The 20,189-nt window shown below is 38.9% G+C and overlaps 1 protein-coding gene across 1 annotated transcript; it reads left to right on the top strand.

Moving 5' to 3' along the window:
* The first annotated feature begins 14,803 nt into the window (after nt 1–14,803).
* On the top strand, nt 14,804–19,849 carry LOC134748381 (beta-1,3-galactosyltransferase 2-like). The gene is made up of 3 exons (XM_063683162.1): nt 14,804–14,995; nt 18,585–18,732; nt 19,330–19,849. Exons 1-3 carry the CDS (start codon nt 14,821–14,823, stop codon nt 19,715–19,717), a joined length of 711 nt encoding a protein of 236 aa, XP_063539232.1. The 5' UTR covers nt 14,804–14,820; the 3' UTR covers nt 19,718–19,849.
* The last annotated feature ends 340 nt before the right edge of the window (nt 19,850–20,189 follow it).

Genomic DNA, 20,189 nt, shown 5'->3' with positions numbered 1-20,189 from the left:
GCTGGGCCATCGTGTATAGGTGCCATAACAGAGACATCGCATATCCAGAGGTGATGGAGTTCCCGTTTATATAGGTACCTTAGAGTCAGACCGAGATAAGTCTGCAACAACTTTGATAGCACACGCAATGCAACGTAAATAACACTTGCACTGCGACTTTACCGCGGCCTAACTCTAAGAATGTTTATCCGTTCCGTTGTTCTCACCTTTACAGCAATGCCGAAGAGGCTATGCATATTTGATTTTTAGAAGTTCAGGGTGTTAAAAAGGGGATGACAGTTTGTATGGGGATCAAACATATTTTTGAGCGCGGGACCTAAATATTTGTATAAAGGCATATTATTAAAATACAAGAGAAGTAATTTAGCTTTATAAAAAAAAACATCCCCTAAATGGGTTGTTAGCGCTGTGGCAACACCGCTAGCTTCGCCAACCAATGATGTGTGGAAACGCAGCCCTGCAGCCCCAAGATGCCAACATATACGGCGGGATCGGCGTCCAACTAGAAAGCGCGATGCTAGCGCCAGAGTTTTACACATACGACGCATCTTCGGGCATCTCTGCGAGCGCATCCCTCTCTTGCAATCTAACCACCACGATAAACGCGCGACCGCGCGTGTCCTAGACATAGAACCTATACATATAGTTATTGTACATTGTAATAAAACCCATTAAAATGGTAATCTCAAGTGATACCTTGTCTTATTTAAACAGCGCAAATAGGCGCTAACAGGGTTGAAAGTTTGAATCCATTACTAATGCTAATACTTCTTAAAAAGGCATAATATAAGATTACAAAAAAAGTTATTTCAACGTTCTTGATAATACGGGGTAATCCCCGTTAACCCCCTAGAAAATTTTCATGTCCACTATTCAAGCCCCCACTCCACTCCCATTCCACTTTTTCAAGCCCCTAACTGAAAAAAAATGTTCTCGATAATTATATCAAGAACATTATCGAACTTCGTAGATTTTTCGGGAACTTCGTTGTGACAGCCAAATCTCATGATTTGTAATTTTGTATAATTATTAACAAACGATTAACCGTCCCTACTGCTATATTTTGCTGCATAATGTTCTATGCTCATGTAGAATATATAACCACCAACATACAAATCCACGCGTACAAAGTCGCGGGCGACAGCTAGTTAATAATTGTTTTTTCTCGTCAATCATCGTATTTTCTCGGAAAGGTTCGTATTTATCATCCTACTTCAGTCAACCTCAGTATACTTTTTGTACAGGGACTGACTGAAATAGCAAGACACGTTCGTACGTTTCCGTGAAAATACGATGGAAAATAATTATGCACTACCCCCCTCATTCATAAAACGGGCCTGAATTAGTTAAATGATGTTTTATCCCTTTCTTACAAATACATAAGTCGAATTGACAGATAAAGACAAACGATACATAGCTAATTGAGGCTTGTAATGCGTTTATGAATAACGCTCTAAGGAATAACGCCATACATCTGTACGCGATGCGATCCCGTAGAACAATTAAGTATAATTTATTATCCTACCGACTGCGCCAATAGGGAATGTGCATGAACTATAGGGGGCAGCACAGGAGCCCCCCGTTTATTGGCGCGAAGTGTAAATGTCAAGTGCATGGAGACTATATAAAGGAGCCAAATCTCTATGTATGAAAGTGGTATGAAAAGTGTCCATCAAAAAACAGTAATTAGGCGGCGCCACCATACACCGAAATACTACCAGAACAACCTACGTAATTTAGTCGGGTTATTTGTTGCCTTATGTTATACTCATGTCCCAGAGTCTAACTAGCGCCACCGGAGAAATTAGGAACTATTATTTAAAGCTGAAAGCGGTCACTTTTGCAACAATTCTGCCATAAGAGATTGGCATCCTTTCTATACCATCCATAGTCAAGTGCTTACAGTGTAGCCCACAAGATGACAGAACCTACAATGCAATGCAGAGTTGATGCTTGGTTGAAGGCAATGCACAAGAAAAAGTACGTGTACTGTAGAGGGCAGCACGTAAAGTTTATGGTTCCGATTCAGGTCACAAAATGGCAGACCCTCCAACACGTACGGCCCATAAATATTTACGGTGGAGCGATAAAACCAAAAACGTGGAGAATATATATGTGTCGCTTAACTTCAATCTCGGGTAAATCCATTCGACCCTCTCAGCAAATATCTACCCTATTACCTTTCCTTAATTCCAAAATCGCATAATCTAAACTAAAAGATGGATTTACCCGAGTTTGAAGTTAAGCGACTCATATGAAGAATTTACGCGTTTGATCTTAAAATATATGTAGACATGGTTTTTTTTTCTAGTACCATAGAGTAACTTATGTAGGCGTAGGCACTTCTTACTTCATAATATGACACATCCTACATACATCATTGTAGTGCATTATGTAATAAACAATGTAATATTATTTTAGATATTACTTTTATTAAGTTAATAAGTATTTATAGGTAAATAAAAGTCAAAATTTTTCTAATTATTGTTCTAAAATGCAGAGAAAGTTAAAGAAAATATCAATACTTATAATTATCACTACAAGTTTTTGGGTTTATCCGAGTTTACAAATTGAAGACCGAGTGACAAAACGAAGAATACTTTACAATCCAATAGAATATCGGTTTATAAAAGATTATATAATATCGCCTTCCGAAAGGTTTTGTCAAAGTAAGAATCCAATACTTAATAAAATTTCTTTACCTTATGTTTATAGAATTAAGCTACCTATTGCCATCACGCACCCCTTACATAATAACGGCTTCAAACCTCGATTAAAGCACAACCGCAGAATAAATAATAGTACTACCGTACAGAAAGGAATCCTCCTACAAAATCGAAGTTTGACAGCGGTTCAGGGTCGCATTATGCTGACCCTTTCTAATATATGGCACTATCCCTTTCAAAATTCAAGTCATTATCTGTGGTCGCGTGCACGCAAAGGCACGTCAAGTTGTGCCAACCCTAAGGGTATGCGCGCACGAGCAACTTAGTCGCCAGGAGATTTATTTGTCGAAAAGAGACAAATAAATCGCCTTGCGACTAAGTTGCTCGTGATGCGCGCACGAGAGCGAAAGCAACACGACTTTTTTTTCAATTGTTAGCGCGCACGAGAAACTTTTGGGTCCGCAACTATTTTATCTCTCACATCAAGCCCTATGGGTTGGTATGAAAGTGCGCGCATGTAGCGACGCGACAACCGGAAGACTTTCTGGCCGACCGGCAATTTTTTTGTCGCCGTGCCCGCATTTAACCAATAGGGAAGAAGGAGACAGTTGCGTCGCGGGCTTGTCTCCAACCCGCGGACAAAAAAGTCTCCCGGGAGTCGCGTCGCTAGTGTGCGCACTTCCATACTAACCCATAGACTTGATGTGAGAGACAAAACAGCCGCGGAGACAAAAGTTGCTTGTGCGCGCATACTCTAATAATTGCTCCCCTGGAGTTTTGCACCCCTGGCACAACCGAGGTAAATAGAGCAGAAAAAACAGTTCGCCAAAATGCAAAAAGGTGACTAAAATAACAAGTGGTGTGTCGTGGAACACTCGGTTGGAACGAAGTTAAAAAACCGGCCAAGTGCGAGTCGGACTCGCGCACGAAGGGTTCGAACAAAACAGCAAAAAAATCACGTTTGTTGTATGGGAGCCCCATTTAAAATTTTATATTATTCTGTTTTTAGTATTTGTTGTTATAGCTATCACGGTTCATGAGATACAGCCTGGTGACAGACAGACAGACAGACGGACAGCGGAGTCTTAGTAATAGGGTCCCGTTTTTACCCTTTGGGTACGGAACCCTAAAAAGGCTGGTGACGTGTTCATGCTCATGCTAATGTTTTGTTCTGTTCTATTCTTGCATATATCGCATTTTGACATTTGCATCTACCGCACTATATAGTATGGCTTGTGACGCCAATATCAAATTTTTTGTATCATTTATTTCAGACAAGTAGTCCATATTATATACATAATTACAAACATAATTAAAAATAGATAAATTAATCACAAATTCATTAGAGCAACACACACTAAGTCAAATAAATTAAATTAACAGAGATCATAATAAAAACAAAATTAAATTATTCTAAAATTCAAAATTCACATTTTAGGTACAAATTTTTTTTTTAAGTACTTGTCAAAATTATAATATTTAAGCATGTCCCGGATAATTCTGAAATTTTGAAAATTAAAATAGTGTAAAATATTAATTTAAAATCTTAAAATAAACAAAACTATACTGCTAACTTAACTTTTGCATCTACCGCACTAGTATGGCTTGTGACGGCAATATCTTACACTTTTTTTCGCCTAGCCTCCATCCGCTAACCGTCCGAAATACAAATACAAAATACAAATGTTTATTTTTCAGAATATGGTACAAAGATGGTTAAATTACAATAAGTGCGTCATATTCTGCCTCTATCGGCGTAGAAATATTACAATTAAGTTGCTATACCTACTTGATTATTACTAACATGCATATTAATATATTACAATATTTACATATTAAATATATGGCCCCCATGTTTAAAATTCATTTTTTACGTTACATGTCCGTCTTTGGGTCACAAACTTACATATGTGTACCAAATTTCAATTAGTCCAGTAGTTTCGGAGAAAATAGGCTGTGACAGACAGACAGACGCACGAGTGATCCTATAAGGGTTCCGTTTTTTTCCTTTTGAGGTACGGAACCTTAAAAATCAACCGATGTGTGAGGCTTTGTTAGATTTGTTTTACCCATGGATTTTTTTATTTGTTTCAGAAAGCCCATTTATAATCATAATAGTGACGTCGTATGTCGGTGATTTTGAGCTTCGAAATATTTTCCGCAGAGTTATGCCACGAGAAAAGCTGGAGTCAATGCATGCCGCAAGAATTTTTTTATTAGCGGAAATTCCACCTAATGAAAAGTAAGCATTTGCCGGCTGCATACCGTGATTGAGATTTTGAAAAGCTTTCCTACACTTTTCACGTGTCTAAAAATACACACACACGCCAACACAATTACAGAACAGCAACAAAATCATTTAACTGACCATATGTAAGATTTGTATAAATACGCAAAATATACACCTATATGGATAGATAGTCATTTGGTATTATTTTCTTATTTTAACCTTTTTGCCGCCACGTCATGAAGTAAGTGTCATCAACGCCATCTATACATATAATAAAGCGGAAGAGGGTCGAAAGTCTGTACATGGAAGATATTCGAAAAAAAATTGCCTGGGGATACTTAGAATCGATAACAGAACACATTCCAACAGTTTTTAGAATTTTTGTCTGTTTATCTGTTTGTCTGTTTATCTGTTTGTCTGTTTATTTGACCGCGCTACAAATGAAAACGGCTGAACGGATTTTGATGCAAACTTTACTAATCTGTCGAAAAAATCCACGGCCAGGTTTTAGGCTATAAAAATTTGAGAAATTTTACCCCTAAGGGGGTTAAAAAGGGGATGAAAGTTTGTATGAGGTTCAAGATTTATTTTAAGCTAGCAATTTGAAACTTCGTAAGAAGATATATAATTGAAATACAAGAAAACTAATTTCAGCGTTTTTGAAAATTCATCCCCTAAGGAGGTGAAATAGAGGTTGAAAGTTTGTATGGAGATCAATTTTTTTTTGAGTGCGTTACTTGAAACTTTGTATAATGAGCATATTATTATAATACAGGAAAAGTGATTTTAGCGTTTTCAAGAATTCATCCCCTAACAGGGTTAAAAGGGGGTTGAAAGTTTGAATCCATTACAAATGCTTTGAAACTTCTTAGAAAGGTATGATAGACGATTACAAAAAAACTAATTTTGACGTTTTTGGAAATTTAACCCCTCAGGGGGTTGAAAAGGGGATGAAAGTTTGTCTTGGGCTGCAAATTTTATTTTAAGCTAGGAACTTAAAACTTTGCAAAACGTTATTATATTAAAAAGCAAGAAAATTACTTTCAGCGTTTTTAAAAATTCATCCCCCATGGTGGTGAAAAAGCGGTTAAAAACTTTATCTTGGTAACTATATCATTTTAGCTACTAGGCCAAGTTAGGTATCGATTTTGTATAAATCGGGTATGCCGAATTCATTTATGATATCAAAATGACACTATTCCCGAGTGAAAACACAAAAAATATGAAAAAACTTTTTTTAATTTCTCTTTACGCTTAAACCGCTAAACCAATTTAGATAAAATTTGGTATAGAGATAGTTTGAGTCCCGTGGAAGAACATAGGGTAGTTTTTAACCAAAAAAATGGAGACTGCGTTTGCATGGAGAAGCGGCCGTGCCCTTTCCTCTTAATAATGGTCACGAAGGTGGGTACTTTAAAAAAATCATTTTTCAGTAAATGTCAAACGATTTGGGACTTAAACGCGTTACCATGCCTTGCCGAAAAAAATCGAATCTTTCGCAAAAGTCTCGCAATGCATTGCGGCCACAAGGGGCACGGTCTCAGGAGACTGAGAAAAACCACGGTGAGAGACTCAGTGGCGCTCTAGCCAGGCAGGTCGCTTCGCTTTCGGCTGAAACGGCAAGCCAGCGCGAGTTCGATTGTGATCCCAAATATATCGTACGTAATACATATGTAGGCGCAGATCCTGACGGAATGTGGCGCCGGAGAAGCCGTGTTCATCCCGCGTATCCTTCTCATTCCGAGCAACTTCCCGTTCCGCTTCAAGCGCCTACAGGTCCCCGTGAGCGTCTGCTTCGCTATGACCATCAACAAGTCGTAGGGGCAGATGCATTTCAAACTCCGAAAAAAAAAAAGGGGCAGACGCTGGGGGGCTGAGGGGGGTCGACAGTGACAGGTCGTGGCAAGCTGTAAAGACCTTCTGCGAGGACGTAATACAGCAGAAGGAAATGGCGGAACGGGCCAGGGAGATCGACCCAACGGCCGACCCACGGCGCCGCAAGCGTGCTCGACGCAGACGGGTCGCACATGACCGCCGCCTGCCTCCGTAGGTTGACCTCAGGATGACAGGCACGGGGACGCCTGCCATCCTTCACACACGAGGTCCCTGAGAGGGCTACCGTACTGGGTACGGTCCATAAGGAAACGAGGCCATCAAGGGCCTCCGGAGGCGGCGGTCTGCAAACACGGACTGGTACTGGTGGTGCTGTAGTAGTAAAGCGCGAGCCTTCCTACAGCCCACCGCTACAGCACAATGGCGGCAGACGGGGGGGTTGTTTAGTGGGTAGACTTGGGGCCCCATTAGCCCAAAACAAGGAGTCCCACATAACCACTCGGGTTCGTCCCCGTGCCCGAGTGGTATGCGTAATTGCATTTTTCCCCTCCTAAACAAAAAAAAAAAAAAGGTTAGAACTGCGACCCCAAAGAAAACGAACTGTTGCCAGAAGTGGGTTAGGTTAGGTTAGAATTGCGACCCCCAAGAAAACGAACTGTTGCCAGAAAAGTGGGTTAGGTTCACCCCTGAGGGAGTTAAAAAGGGGATGAAAGTTTGTATGGGGTTCAAGATTTATTTTAAGCTAGCAATTTGAAACTTCGTAAAAAGATATATTATTGAATTACAAGAAAACTAATTTCAAAGTTTTTGAAAATTCATCCCCTAAGGAGGTGAAATTGAGGTTGAAAGTTTGTATGGAGATCAAATTTTTTTTCGAGTGCGTTACTTGAAACTTTGTATATTATAATACAGAAAAAGTGATTACAGCGTTTTCAAAAATTCGTCCCATAATGGGGTTAAACGGGGGTTGAAAGTTTGAGTTTGTATTGTATTGGACAAATGCTTTGAAACTTCTTAGGAAGGCATAATAGACGATTACAAAAAAAGTAAAATCAACGTTTTTGGAAATTTAACCCCTCAGGGGGTTGAAAAGGGGATGTAAGTTTGTCTTGGGGTGCAAATTTTATTTTAAGCTAGGAACTTGAAACTTTGCTAAAAGGTATTATATTAAAAATCAAGAAAACCACTTTCAGCGCTTTTAAAAATTTATCCCTTAAGGTGGTAAAAAAGGGGTTGAAAGTTTGTATGGTGGTCAAACATTTTTTGAGTGCGGAACTTGAATCTTTATATAAAGGCACAACGACGACTGGTCACCACAAAAGTACCCAATACCCTACTCAGAAGCCGAAGGGCTTCTTGCTGCAGAGGAAATAATGGGGCCGCCTCAACAGAATCCGCACAGGTCATGGCAGGTGCAATTATATGCAAATGGGGATGGAAAGAGAGCCCGTTGTATGACTGCGGCCTTGAATACCAAACTACCCAGCACATTGTTGAACGATGCCAAAATAGACATTTTCAAGGCAACCCGGAGGACCTCTATACCTACCAATTGGACACCTGACCGAAGAATATAATACTCACTAGGAGAAGAACGATAACTCCATTCAAAAAAATGTTTCTTTCAAAAGTTATTTTATACGAGAACACCCAAATATTCCGAAATACGTTTTTCCGATTTTTATAACCACGATGAAATAAAATCACGGATGTGCTATTTCCGAAAACTTAAAATCCGATTGTCATTTTGACCGAAAGCTTAAAGTTCCGATAATACACTTTCCGAAAATATTTTTTTCCGAATTCTTAAATTCCGAAAAATCATTGTCCGATCGGAAGTAAAATAATTCGGTATTCAGAAATTCGGTTTTTTGTAAGGTCGAAAAAATTCAATCCGTGATATTCAAATGAAAACTCACGTTTTAGTAATTATTACGGGTGCCTGTCGTGCCGCATCATGTTAAATTTGGCATAAAATATATTTAGCATTAAAATTCGGCATCAATAAATTAGGCAGAACTGCGACCCCGCGAACCCGAACTGTTGCCAGAAGTGGTGTTAAGGCGAAATTTGATTACCTATACGCATCTATACATACATTGGGTTAGGTTAGGTTAGGTTAGAACTGCGACCCCCAAGAGAACGAACTGTTGCCAGAAGTGGGTTAGGTTAGGTTAGGTTAGAACTGCGACCCCCAAGAAAACGAACCGTTGCCAGAAAAGTGGATTAGGTTAGGTTAGACCTGCGACCCTCAAGAAAACGAACTTGAACAATATATTCGGAATATCGTTATAGGAACCACGTCAATTCGGAATAAGGGCAATTCAGAATTCGTGATTTTGAAAATCGTAAATGTTAAATTCGGCGTTTGTCACTGTCGGAATTGTTATAATCGGGATATGTGGTTCGGAATTTAAAATTTCGGAATAATGGCAATTCTGAATTCGTGATTTCAAAAATCGTAATCGTAATCGTACCTAATGCCGAATTAATTTATGATATCAAAATGATACCATTCCGAAATAAAAACCCAAAAAATATGAAAAAAAATATTAAGTTCCGCCTCCAGGGGAGAGGGAGAGAAATTAGGGGTGAATTAGCCGCTTACTGACACAGACCGAATTCCACGCGGGCGGAGCCGCGGGCACGGCTAGTGTTAAATAAATAAACAATTAACTAACAAATCAAGTCGTGGTGTGTTCCTGTGTGGGGCACGAAATGTATTGACTTTATATCAAGTCACGGCGAAAAGGTTAACAATAACAAGAGAACACATTTACAAAACTTACCTAAAAGCATGACAGCGAACGCTAGAAAGCTCGCTACGTCACAATAAAACACTCCTATTCCTATAGGATTTCTTGGTATTCAAAGGATGAACTAATTGGCAACTGTAAAAGGTTTTTATAGATGGCACCAGCATAGATTTTACCTGTCTCTTAGTTTCGTTTTATGAGATTTGACTTTAAGGGCTATAATCCAATCCAGGTCATAAAATCAAGAATTTGACACTAAGCGCAGGATTGACAAGTAAAAAGGGTAAAACCTATGCGCTATGTGTAAAATATTTCGACTGGCCGCAACCCCATTCCAGATAATGTATAATAATGAATCATATCAATAAACCATATTTTCAGGAATATTACCCAAAGCCTAATACAGGAGGAAAACAAAAAATTCCACGATATTCTGCAAGGCGCATTTACAGAAAACTACCGCAACTTGACAATTAAACATTTAATGGGCTTACAATGGGTCACAACGAAATGCCCTAATGCGTCCTACATACTCAAAGTTGATGATGACACTGTATTTCGTTTCGATAAAATACTAAGCATTCTATTAAGAAATAAAGACGATGAAGATTTTCTTATGGGCTACATGTTGAACAATACAGAACCTATACGAGATAATACGACAAAATGGTATGTGTCTTTGGAAGAATATCCAAATAAGGAATATCCGACATATGTTTCAGGCTGGTATTACGTAACTACCCCTACAGTAGCAGCAAAACTAATAAATGAAGCCATGTACCATCCATACTTTTGGGTTGACGACGTTCTGGTTACAGGCATTTTGATTGGCGCTCTGAACATCAGAATTATTCAAATACCCGATGAATTCTGGTTTGAGTATATGCTAAACGTTGTGATTCATACTAGCAAAGAGGTTTGGGATATTGAAGCATTTAATAAGTCATATAACTACTCTTTTGCAATTGTCAATTTACTTAGCTAAAATAAGCTGGTGAGCCCACGCGGCGGTAGCAGAAATCAGAATAGTATAGTTGAAACTTTTTAAGCTGACCGTTAGATGAAAAATAAATAAATTCAATTAGCAAGAACATTATTGCGACATTATTACTATTTTTATTATTTATTTTATATTATTATGGCAGGATGAACTAGACTCCTTTTTGAAGGAGTGGCCAGACACAGCACTGGACAGAGATCTGTGGAGAAATTGGGGGGAGGCCTTTGCCCAGCAGTGGGACACGTCAGGCTCCAAATAATAATAATTATAATTCACATTATTTGTTTTTTGTTTTTAAACTATGTACTTATAAATATTTTGAGGTCGAAATATTCTTCGACACTATAAAAACGGCCGCTCAAGACAAGAAGCCAATTTTTGAGTTAAGCCTTGAAACTCACCAGACTAGGCGCATCAGTTATGGATGCTGGTAGGTTATTGACGTTATTTATACAGCGGGGCCCATGACATGTATAGATTTAAGCCGTTTTAGCTAGACTAGGTACGTGGCACTGCCACTAATTTGTGTCCATAGCGAATTACATGGTCGCTTTTTTCACCCCGTCTATATAGGATTTTATCCAGGTTCTCCCGTTTGTACATAGCTGTCTGCAGTGTGAAGAGACCCGGCAATGTGACGATACCTAAGGGTGTGAATGGTGTAATGTTATACAGCTCGACCACGGAAGATTTTGTAATTTCTTTTGCGGTACAAATTCGCGAAAAAATTTACTTTTATGTACTTGTATTAGAAAAATGGTACGCGTACGGTTTAGGCACTGTCGTGCTATCTGGCACTAGCGGGAGCTCACAAGTCACATTTAATGCGAAGACCGACCACAGGGCCGTCCAAATCTAATGAATTCAACACTAGGGGGCGCCACTAGCACATACTGAGGGCCTACCCGTGAAACACGAAAATCGAAATTTGGTTATCTGCCTTTCTATCACTTGCATATTCGAATTATTCGAGCGATAAAGAGGCAGATAACGAAATTTCGATTTTCGCGTTTCGCGGTAGGGTAAACAAACCGCCTTGATGCATCAATGTCATAGTGAAAAGTTTTAAAAAAAACTGTTTAAGGCATGTACATACTATTATGTATAAGTTACTCTATGGTTTCCAATATGTGCTAGTGCTGCTCTCTAGTCTCTGGCGGGAAAACATTGCAGTTACACCCCTATTATTGTATTTTTGGAGACAAAAAAAGCGAAAAAAAATTTAGATTTTACCGTCACAGACTATATTACTGCGATAGATGCAAATGTTTGATATTGGCGTCACATACCATATTACTGCGATGGATGCAAATGTTTGATATTGGCGTCACATACCATATTATTGCGATGGATGCAAATGTTTGATATTGGCCTCACATACCATATTACTGCGATAGATGCAAATGTTTGATATTGGCCTCACATACCATATTACTGCGATGGATGCAAATGTTTGATATTGGCGTCACATACCATATTACTGCGATGGATGCAAATGTTTGATATTGGCCTCACATACCATATTACTGCGATAGATGCAAATATTTAATATTGGCGTCACATACCATACTAGTGCGATATATGCAAATGTTAAAGATTGGCGTTACAAGCCATACTAGAGAACAGAACAGAACAGAATAGAGCAGAGCAGAGTATCAATTTTATTACCTAAGTCGGTTTTCTTAAATAAAAATAGATAAGAAGATTGTACCTATAAGTCGATGGTTTTATATGCGAATGCTAGAAGCATACCTTTTGTATTTTTTGGCTAGAAGTACTACACCACACCATGCTACACCCTCGATGTTTGTCCCAAATTTTATCGACCGCGTGCTAAATTGCAGCGGGCTAAGCACGGTCGCATTTTTATCGCCTGTCACCATACCTGTCACGTTCTACCAAGTATGTAAGTGCGAAAGTGACAGGTATAGTGACAGGCGATAAAAATACAACCATGCTGCCACCGCTGGATAAGTAGGAGCAACGAATTCTCAATGTATTGCAAATCGCATGTGATTACGAGATGCGCCCCGTACACCAATTGGGTATAATTATCCTACCGACTGCGCCAATAGCGTTTTGGGGTCAACTGTAAGCCCGCAAGAGTTTTTTTACAAATAAAATAAAATAGGGAGCGTGCATGAACTATAGGGGGTAGCAGGGCAGCACAAGAGCCCCCTGTTTATTGGCGCGAAGTGTAAATGTCAAGTTTAAGCTTACAATCATGGAGACTGTATAAAGGAGCCAAATCTCTATGTATGAAAAGTATCCATCAAAAAACAGTAATTAGGCGGCGCCACCATACACCGAAATACTACCAAAAACAATTGCCTTATATGGTTCATGTTATACTCATGTCCCAGAGCCTAACTAGCGCCACCGGAGAGATTAGGAACTATTATTTAAAGCTTAACGCGGTCACTTTTACAACAATTCTGCCATAAGAGATTGCGATCCTTTCTATACCATCCATACTTCAATCAATCTTTAAGTAGTATGGCTCCATCGGTACTGTCGATGAGTTCGCCAACGTCAAAGTGGGATCCACGTGGGATCGAATTAATATTTCTAGATTTTCTTCAGCCAGTGTACGGTCAATAAAATTATGGGCCTCTAGGGCTCTAGCCAGACACGGTTAGAGGTAGAAATACCAAATGCTCTTAGAGCACGACGTTGTTCGGTAGTTATTGTTGTTGTTGTCTCGTAAAACCGATAGCTGGATTTTACGAGAAGCACGTGGACTATCGGCCGTTGTCTCCAAAATGGTGGTTAAACACGCTTTAAGATTAATTCTCCATTCACTGCACACTACCAAATTAGATTACTGTATAATAAAGCTATCGATATTACACTTTAAACAATATTAATGAACAAAAAATAAAGGAATTAATCACGAGGCTACTATCAAGATGGCGTTCGAACCGGAAGTCCCATCCATACTTACAATGTAGCCCACAAGATGGCATGAAGTGTCAATGTACAGTTTATGGTATGTATATAATAGTACTACCGTACAGAAAGGAAACTTCCTACAAAACCGAAGTTTGACAGCGGTTCAGGGACGAATCATGCTATCCCTCCCTAATATATGGTACTATCCCTTTCGACTATTTAGGGTTGTCAAAATTCAAGTCATTAATCGAATTTAAACTGTTGTGAGACATACTAATATTAAATCATTAATCGTGTGTACGCAACACACGGTCGTCGTGAACGCTGCTCGCACTATTAGTGCTTGAGAAAGGAGACCTAGGCTCTCCGAAACATGTCGCGCGAGTGACTAAAACAAGTGAGTCTAAACCGTAAAATGATTTAATTCAAGTCATTATCTTATCTGTGATCGTGTACGCAAAGGGACGTCATGTTGTGCCAACCCTAATAATTACTCAGAGCAATGCTGAGCCGAACGGAGCCGAGTTTGCCCGAAGCGAGGAGATTCGCACCCATGACTATGTTTATGCTTGAAACGAAATTTATGTTATAGCTTGTCAAAGGACTGACTCATTTCAAACATAGGAATCAAATCATACTATCTTTGTCTTACACTAGTACTAGTACCCAAAAAAAAGGATGAGTGTAGTTTTTTTGGTTCTTATTTACTGCCAATTTGGTTTGACCAACTATAAAAATGCTGTTTTTTTCCGTTTTAACAAATATGGCCTGGATGTCAGTTTTTTAAGCCACCACAGATAAAGGAGTAAACAGGTTTTTCCGCGGTCACACCATCTAGTTGATTTATATGGAAACATGAGCAGAGCAAATTTTGTCACTCATATCATATTATGGATGGTATAGAAAGGATCGCAATCTCTTATGGCAGAATTGTTGTAAAAGTGACCGCGTTAAGCTTTAAATAATAGTTCCTAATCTCTCCGGTGGCGCTAGTTAGGCTCTGGGACATGAGTATAATATGAACCATATAAGGCAACAAATAACCCGACCAAATTACGTAGGTTGTTTTTGGTAGTATTTCGGTGTATGGTGGCGCCGCCTAATTACTGTTTTTTGATGGACACTTTTCATACATAGAGATTTGGCTCCTTTATACAGTCTCCATGATATCATATGACGCCGACGTCGCCAGTTTCTATGTAAAAGGTGCCCCCTTTTAAGTTTCGCCCATAACATATACTAATCTATGGTTTCGCTCCCTGGGTATATATAAGTTACTCTATGCCCTGGTGTAATCAACAATGTAATCATGGAGACTATATACTTGCTATATACCATCCATAAATGTAATATTTTAGTGTGTCATGTTATTTTAGATATTATTTTTAATAAGTAAATAAGTAGGTAGATGAAAGTCAATCTTTTCCTAGTTATTGTTCTAAAATGCACAGGAAGTTAAAGAAAATAGCAATACTTTTATTAATTATCACTACAAATTTTTGGATTTATACGAGTTTACAAATAAAAAGAGTGACAAAAAGAAGAATACTTTACAATCCAATGGAATGTCGGTTTATAAAAGATTACATAATATCGCCTTCCGAAAGGTTTTGTCAAAGTAAGAATCCAATTGGATTAATCCATTTCCATACTATATATAATATATGCATCTTAGAAAGATGGAAAGAGTATTTTGAAAGTTTGTTTGATAAAGAGAAGGCAAGCACGTCAATTTTGGAGTTGAATGAAAGCATTGAAAACGTGTCGGAGAACGAAGATAGTATTAGCATGGATGAAATTGTGAAAGCGTTGAAAGGAATGAAATCAGGGAAGGCTGCAGGGTATGATAGAGTTTCTGTCGAGATGCTGAAAGCTGGACAAGGCATTGTAGCAAGTCAGTTGTACCGCCTTTTCAATATGTGCTTCAGAACCGGTCAAGTGCCCAGGGACTGGTGCAAGGCCGTCATTGTACCTCTTTACAAAGGAAAGGGATCACAACTGGATTGCAAAAACTACAGAGGCATTAGCTTACTCAGCGTCGTCGGCAAATTGTATGCAAAGATATTGATTGAGAGAGTAGTGAAAGAAACCGATGAAAAAGTATGGGATGCACAAGCGGGATTCCGAAAGGGTATGGGATGTACGGATCAAGTCTTTTCCTTGCGATGCATAGCCGAAAAGTATTTGGCCAAAGGTCAGAAGGTCTATTGCGCTTTCGTGGATTTGGAAAAGGCTTATGACAGAGTGGTGAGGAATGAACTTTGGTCGGTACTGTCGGTGTATGGATTGAGCGGCCGTCTCATTCAGGCACTGAAATCGCTCTATGAGGATTCCAGTGCTTGTGTGAGAGTAAACGGGTCGTACACTGAGTGGTTTAGCATCGAAAAGGGTGTTAGGCAGGGATGTGTAGCGTCACCGTGGCTGTTTAATCTGTTCATGGACAGTAGTTTGCATGATTTGAGAAATGATGAGTGTGGGCTGAGAATGAGTGGGTTTCCCGTCAAATGTCTTCTTTACGCTGATGACCTGGTATTGCTAGCGTCATCGGGTGAAGAGTTGCAGGAGATGGTAACTAGAATGCATGGATCTTTTGAAAGGAAAGGAATGAAAATAAATGTAAGTAAGACGAAAGTTATGGTATTTGAAAAGGAGGAATATATGACAAACTGTGAAATGTTGATTGGTCAAGAAAGAGTAGAACAAGTGAAAGAGTTTGTGTATCTGGGAACATTATTCACTAGGGACGGTAAGCATGATAAAGATATTGAAAGGAGAGTGAGTGCTGGAAATCGCGTGAATGGGGCACTTAACGCTTTTATGAGCAGCCAGAAGGTGTCGCAAAAGGCACGGTTGGCTGTGCATAGAGGGGTGCTGGTGCCTACACTTATGTATGGTAGCGAAAGTTGGGTATGGCAGAAGAGGCATCAAAGCCAAGTCAATGCAGTGGAAATGAGAGCGTTGAGAAGTGTATGTGGGGTGAGATTACAAGATAGAATTAGGAACAGTGTGATAAGGGAAAAGTGTGGACTGAGCGAAGATGTAGTGACAAAAATTGAGAAAGGTATGTTGAGATGGTTTGGACACGTGGAAAGAATGAGTGAAAGGAGGCTAACAAAGAGAGTATATAAGGGAGAGGTAGAAACGGGAGTTGGAAGGGGCAGACCTCGGCGGACTTTCTCTGATCAGATCGGGGAAATCCTGAAGAAAGGCCAGATCAAGAGCACCCTAAACCGGCGAGCGTGTATGAGGAATGTTATGAAAGTGAAGGAAGCGAAAGAGGTATCTCAGGATCGTAGCAAGTGGAAATCCGTGGTCTCTGCCTACCCCTCCGGGAAATAGGCGTGATTATATGTATGTGTATGTATGTATATAATATATCCATATCCATTCCATATCCATAGGTACTAATATTACTTATAAATGCGAAAGTGTGTCTGTCTGTCTTTCTGTCTTCACGCTTAAACCGCTGAACCGATTAAGTTAAAGTTTGGTATACAGATAGTTTGAGTTCCGGGGATGCCTATAGGCACAGACTACATACTTTATGCTATAGGATACTTTTTATCCTAGAACTCACTCCTTAAGGGGGTGGAAATTTGTATAGGGAATCAATAACCGCTGAACCGATTTAGATGAAATTGGGTGTGGGTGGATAGTTTGAGTTGTGGGAAATGCTATGCTATAGTATAGTTTTTATCCCCGAAATCATCCCTTAAGGGTGTAAAAAATGGGCTGGAAATTTGTATAGGGGATCAATAATTTTTTAAAACTTGACACAAAGCCTTTTACCATTTCAGTTTTCGTAAAATTTATAGAATGTTTAATGTATTTTTGACCTATTAGCCATACTCTTAAGGGTGAAAAAGGGATGAGATGGGGTGGAAGTTGGAGAAGTTGAAGTGGAAGTGAAGTGAAGAAACAAAATTAATAAATAGAAGAAAATAATTTCTTAAAAAGGGACTGGTGTATGACCTTTATTGCAAAAAATGTAATATACAGGGTGGGCCAGTGATAAATGCATTTAAAAATAAATTAATAAAAAATCAATTTTTATGTTTTTAAATAAAAATTATAATTAGAATTTGGGATAAAGAAATAAATTTTACGTTTTAAAAATTAAATCATCAAGATGTCGTCCGTAGCGGTTGCGGCACTCTTCCAGTCTTGCTTGAAAATTTTGAAAGACTTAAGAAGACTTTTTCGTGTTAAGAGATTTCCTGGCTCCGAAACTTCACGAATCGTATGGTTACAACAACAACACATGGTTTCAGCAAGACGGGGCCACCTGCCATACAAGTAACGTGACCCTGGAAGTTTTGCGTGAAATGTTTCCTCAAAAATTGATATCGAGGCGAGGTGACATTGCTTGGCCTCCCAGGAGCCCTGACTTAACTTCGGCAGACTTCTTTTTGTGGGGTTACTTGATGACTAAAGTGTACTCCAATAATCCGACAACCACAGCAAAATTAAAGGAAAATATTCGTCAAGAAATCCAATCAATATCTCCGCAACTTCTAACGAAAGTCTTTAAAAATTTACAAGCAAGACTGGAAGAGTGCCGCAACCGCTACGGACGACATCTTGATGATTTAATTTTTAAAACGTAAAATTTATTTCTTTATCCCAAATTCTAATTATAATTTTTATTTAAAAACATAAAAAAAAAATATTTATTAAAAAAAAAAAATTATCACTGGCCCACCCTGTACTAAGAAAAAGTGACCAAGCCCTCCAGCGCCCTAGGCTGTCGCGTGGCAGGAATCGAACCAGCGTCCTCTGCTAGGCAGGCAGCGGCGAGCGGCGGCCATAGGTTGGAACGAGACACAGCGATCGGACCTTTCGTTCCCACCTATGGCCGCCGCTCGCCGCTGCCGCCGCCGCGGGATTTCGTCGCCGGGCCGTTAGGGACGCTATTAACCAACTATGCGGTGAAATGAGATAGCAATATAACTTGCTCCCTCTAACGCATAAATGCGTCCCTTGGACTGGTCTACGCTTTGCCATCGTGTAGAGCTCCTCCTAGAGCTACATGAGGTTGGTATTACACCTGATGTGAGACGCAAATACATATTGGACAAAGATACTGGACAGATGGAATACCACGCTAAGTTAGGCACGATGCTTTAAAAAAATCAACCAATGTGCGAGGCATCGTTAGATTCATTTTACCCATGAGTTTTTTATTTGTTTTACTTTATATGTTTCAGAAAGCCCATTTATAATCATAATAGTGACGTCGTATGTCGGTGATTTTGAGCTTCGAAATGTTTTCCGCAGAGTTATGCCACGAGAAAAGCTGGAGTCAATGCATGCCGCAAGAATTTTTTTATTAGCGGAAATTCCACCTAATGAAAAGTAAGCATACCGTGATTGAGAAGCTTTGGCGACAATTTTAACGTATTTAAAAATACACGCACACGCCAACACAATTACAGAACAGCAACACAATCATTTAACATTTAACTGACAAAAAGTATATTTTGACGGTCGGGTAACTACGGAAGTACGGAACCTAATACTGAGCATGGCCCGACATGATCTTGGCCGGTTGTTTTTAATCTTTGATTAGCAGGTGACTAAGCTTGCTTATTCTAAACTAAAAAATTTAGTTATGATGAACAGCTCGAAAAAAACGTTCTAAACTATAGTTTACTAAAAAAAGCTAGTGCTGCACTCTGGCAGAACATTGCAGTAATATCCCCTATTGGAAACTGTAAAAGTATTTTAATGATTTTATAGATGGCGACAGCATACGTTTTACGTGTCTCTAATTTTATGAGATTTGTTTTTATGGGCTAGAATCCAGGCCATAAAATCAAGAATTTGATACTAACCGCAGAATTGACAAGTATAGAGGGTAAAACCTACGCTGGCGCCATCTGTAAAATATTTCGACCGGCCGCAACCCCAATCCAGATAGGTATATGTGTAATATCAAAACCATATTTTCAGGAATATTACCCAAAGTCTAATAGAAGAGGAAAACAAAAAATTCCACGATATTCTGCAAGGCGCATTTACAGAAAGCTATCGCAACTTGACAATTAAACATTTAATGGGGTTACAATGGGTCACAACGAAATGCCCTAATGCGTCCTACATACTCAAAGTTGATGATGACACTGTATTTCGTTTCGAAAGAATATTAAGTATTTTATTAAGAAATATAGACGATGAAGATTTTCTTATGGGCTACATGTTGAACAATACAGAACCTAAACGAGATAATACGAATAAATGGTATGTGTCTTTAGAAGAATATCCAAATAAGGAATATCCGACATGTGTCAGGCTGGTATTACGTAACTACCCCTACAGTAGCAGCAAAACTAATAAATGAAGCCATGTACCATCCATACTTTTGGGTTGACGACGTTCTTGTTACAGGCATTTTGATTGGCGCTCTGAACATCAGAATTATTCAAATACCCGATGAATTCTGGTTTGAGTATATGCTAAACATTATAATTCATACTAACAAAGAGGTTTGGGATATTGAAGCATTTAACTACTCTTTTGCAATTGTCAATTTAGCTAAAAGAAGCTAGTGAGCCCACGCGGCGGTAGCAGAAATCATAAAATAAATATAAATAAATACATAGTATATTAGTTGAAACTTTTTAAGTTGACCATTACAAGAAAAATAAAATAAATTCAATTAACAAGTCAATTATTGCGACATTTATTATAATTTAATTTATATTATTATTCACATTACTTGATAAATATTTTGAGGCCAAAATATTCTTCGACACTGTAAAACGGCCGTTCAAGAAGCCAATTTTGGAGTTCAGCCTTGAAACTTACCAGAA

Source organism: Cydia strobilella, chromosome 16, assembly GCF_947568885.1.
Source record: "Cydia strobilella chromosome 16, ilCydStro3.1, whole genome shotgun sequence".
In the NCBI taxonomy this organism is placed as follows: Eukaryota; Metazoa; Arthropoda; class Insecta; order Lepidoptera; family Tortricidae; genus Cydia; species Cydia strobilella.
The sequence above is the reverse complement of the archived record's forward strand: the minus strand, read 5'-3'. Positions and strand labels throughout refer to the sequence as shown.

Bases quoted from the DNA above. Each gene is read 5' to 3' on its own strand.
- LOC134748381 (XM_063683162.1), top strand. From the start codon at position 14,821: ATGCACAGGAAGTTAAAGAAAATAGCAATACTTTTATTAATTATCACT. The intron at 14,996-18,584 runs GTAAGAATCCAA...TATATGTTTCAG, and splicing joins TTCCGAAAGGTTTTGTCAAA to AAAGCCCATTTATAATCATA. The intron at 18,733-19,329 runs GTAAGCATACCG...CCATATTTTCAG, and splicing joins GAAATTCCACCTAATGAAAA to GAATATTACCCAAAGTCTAA.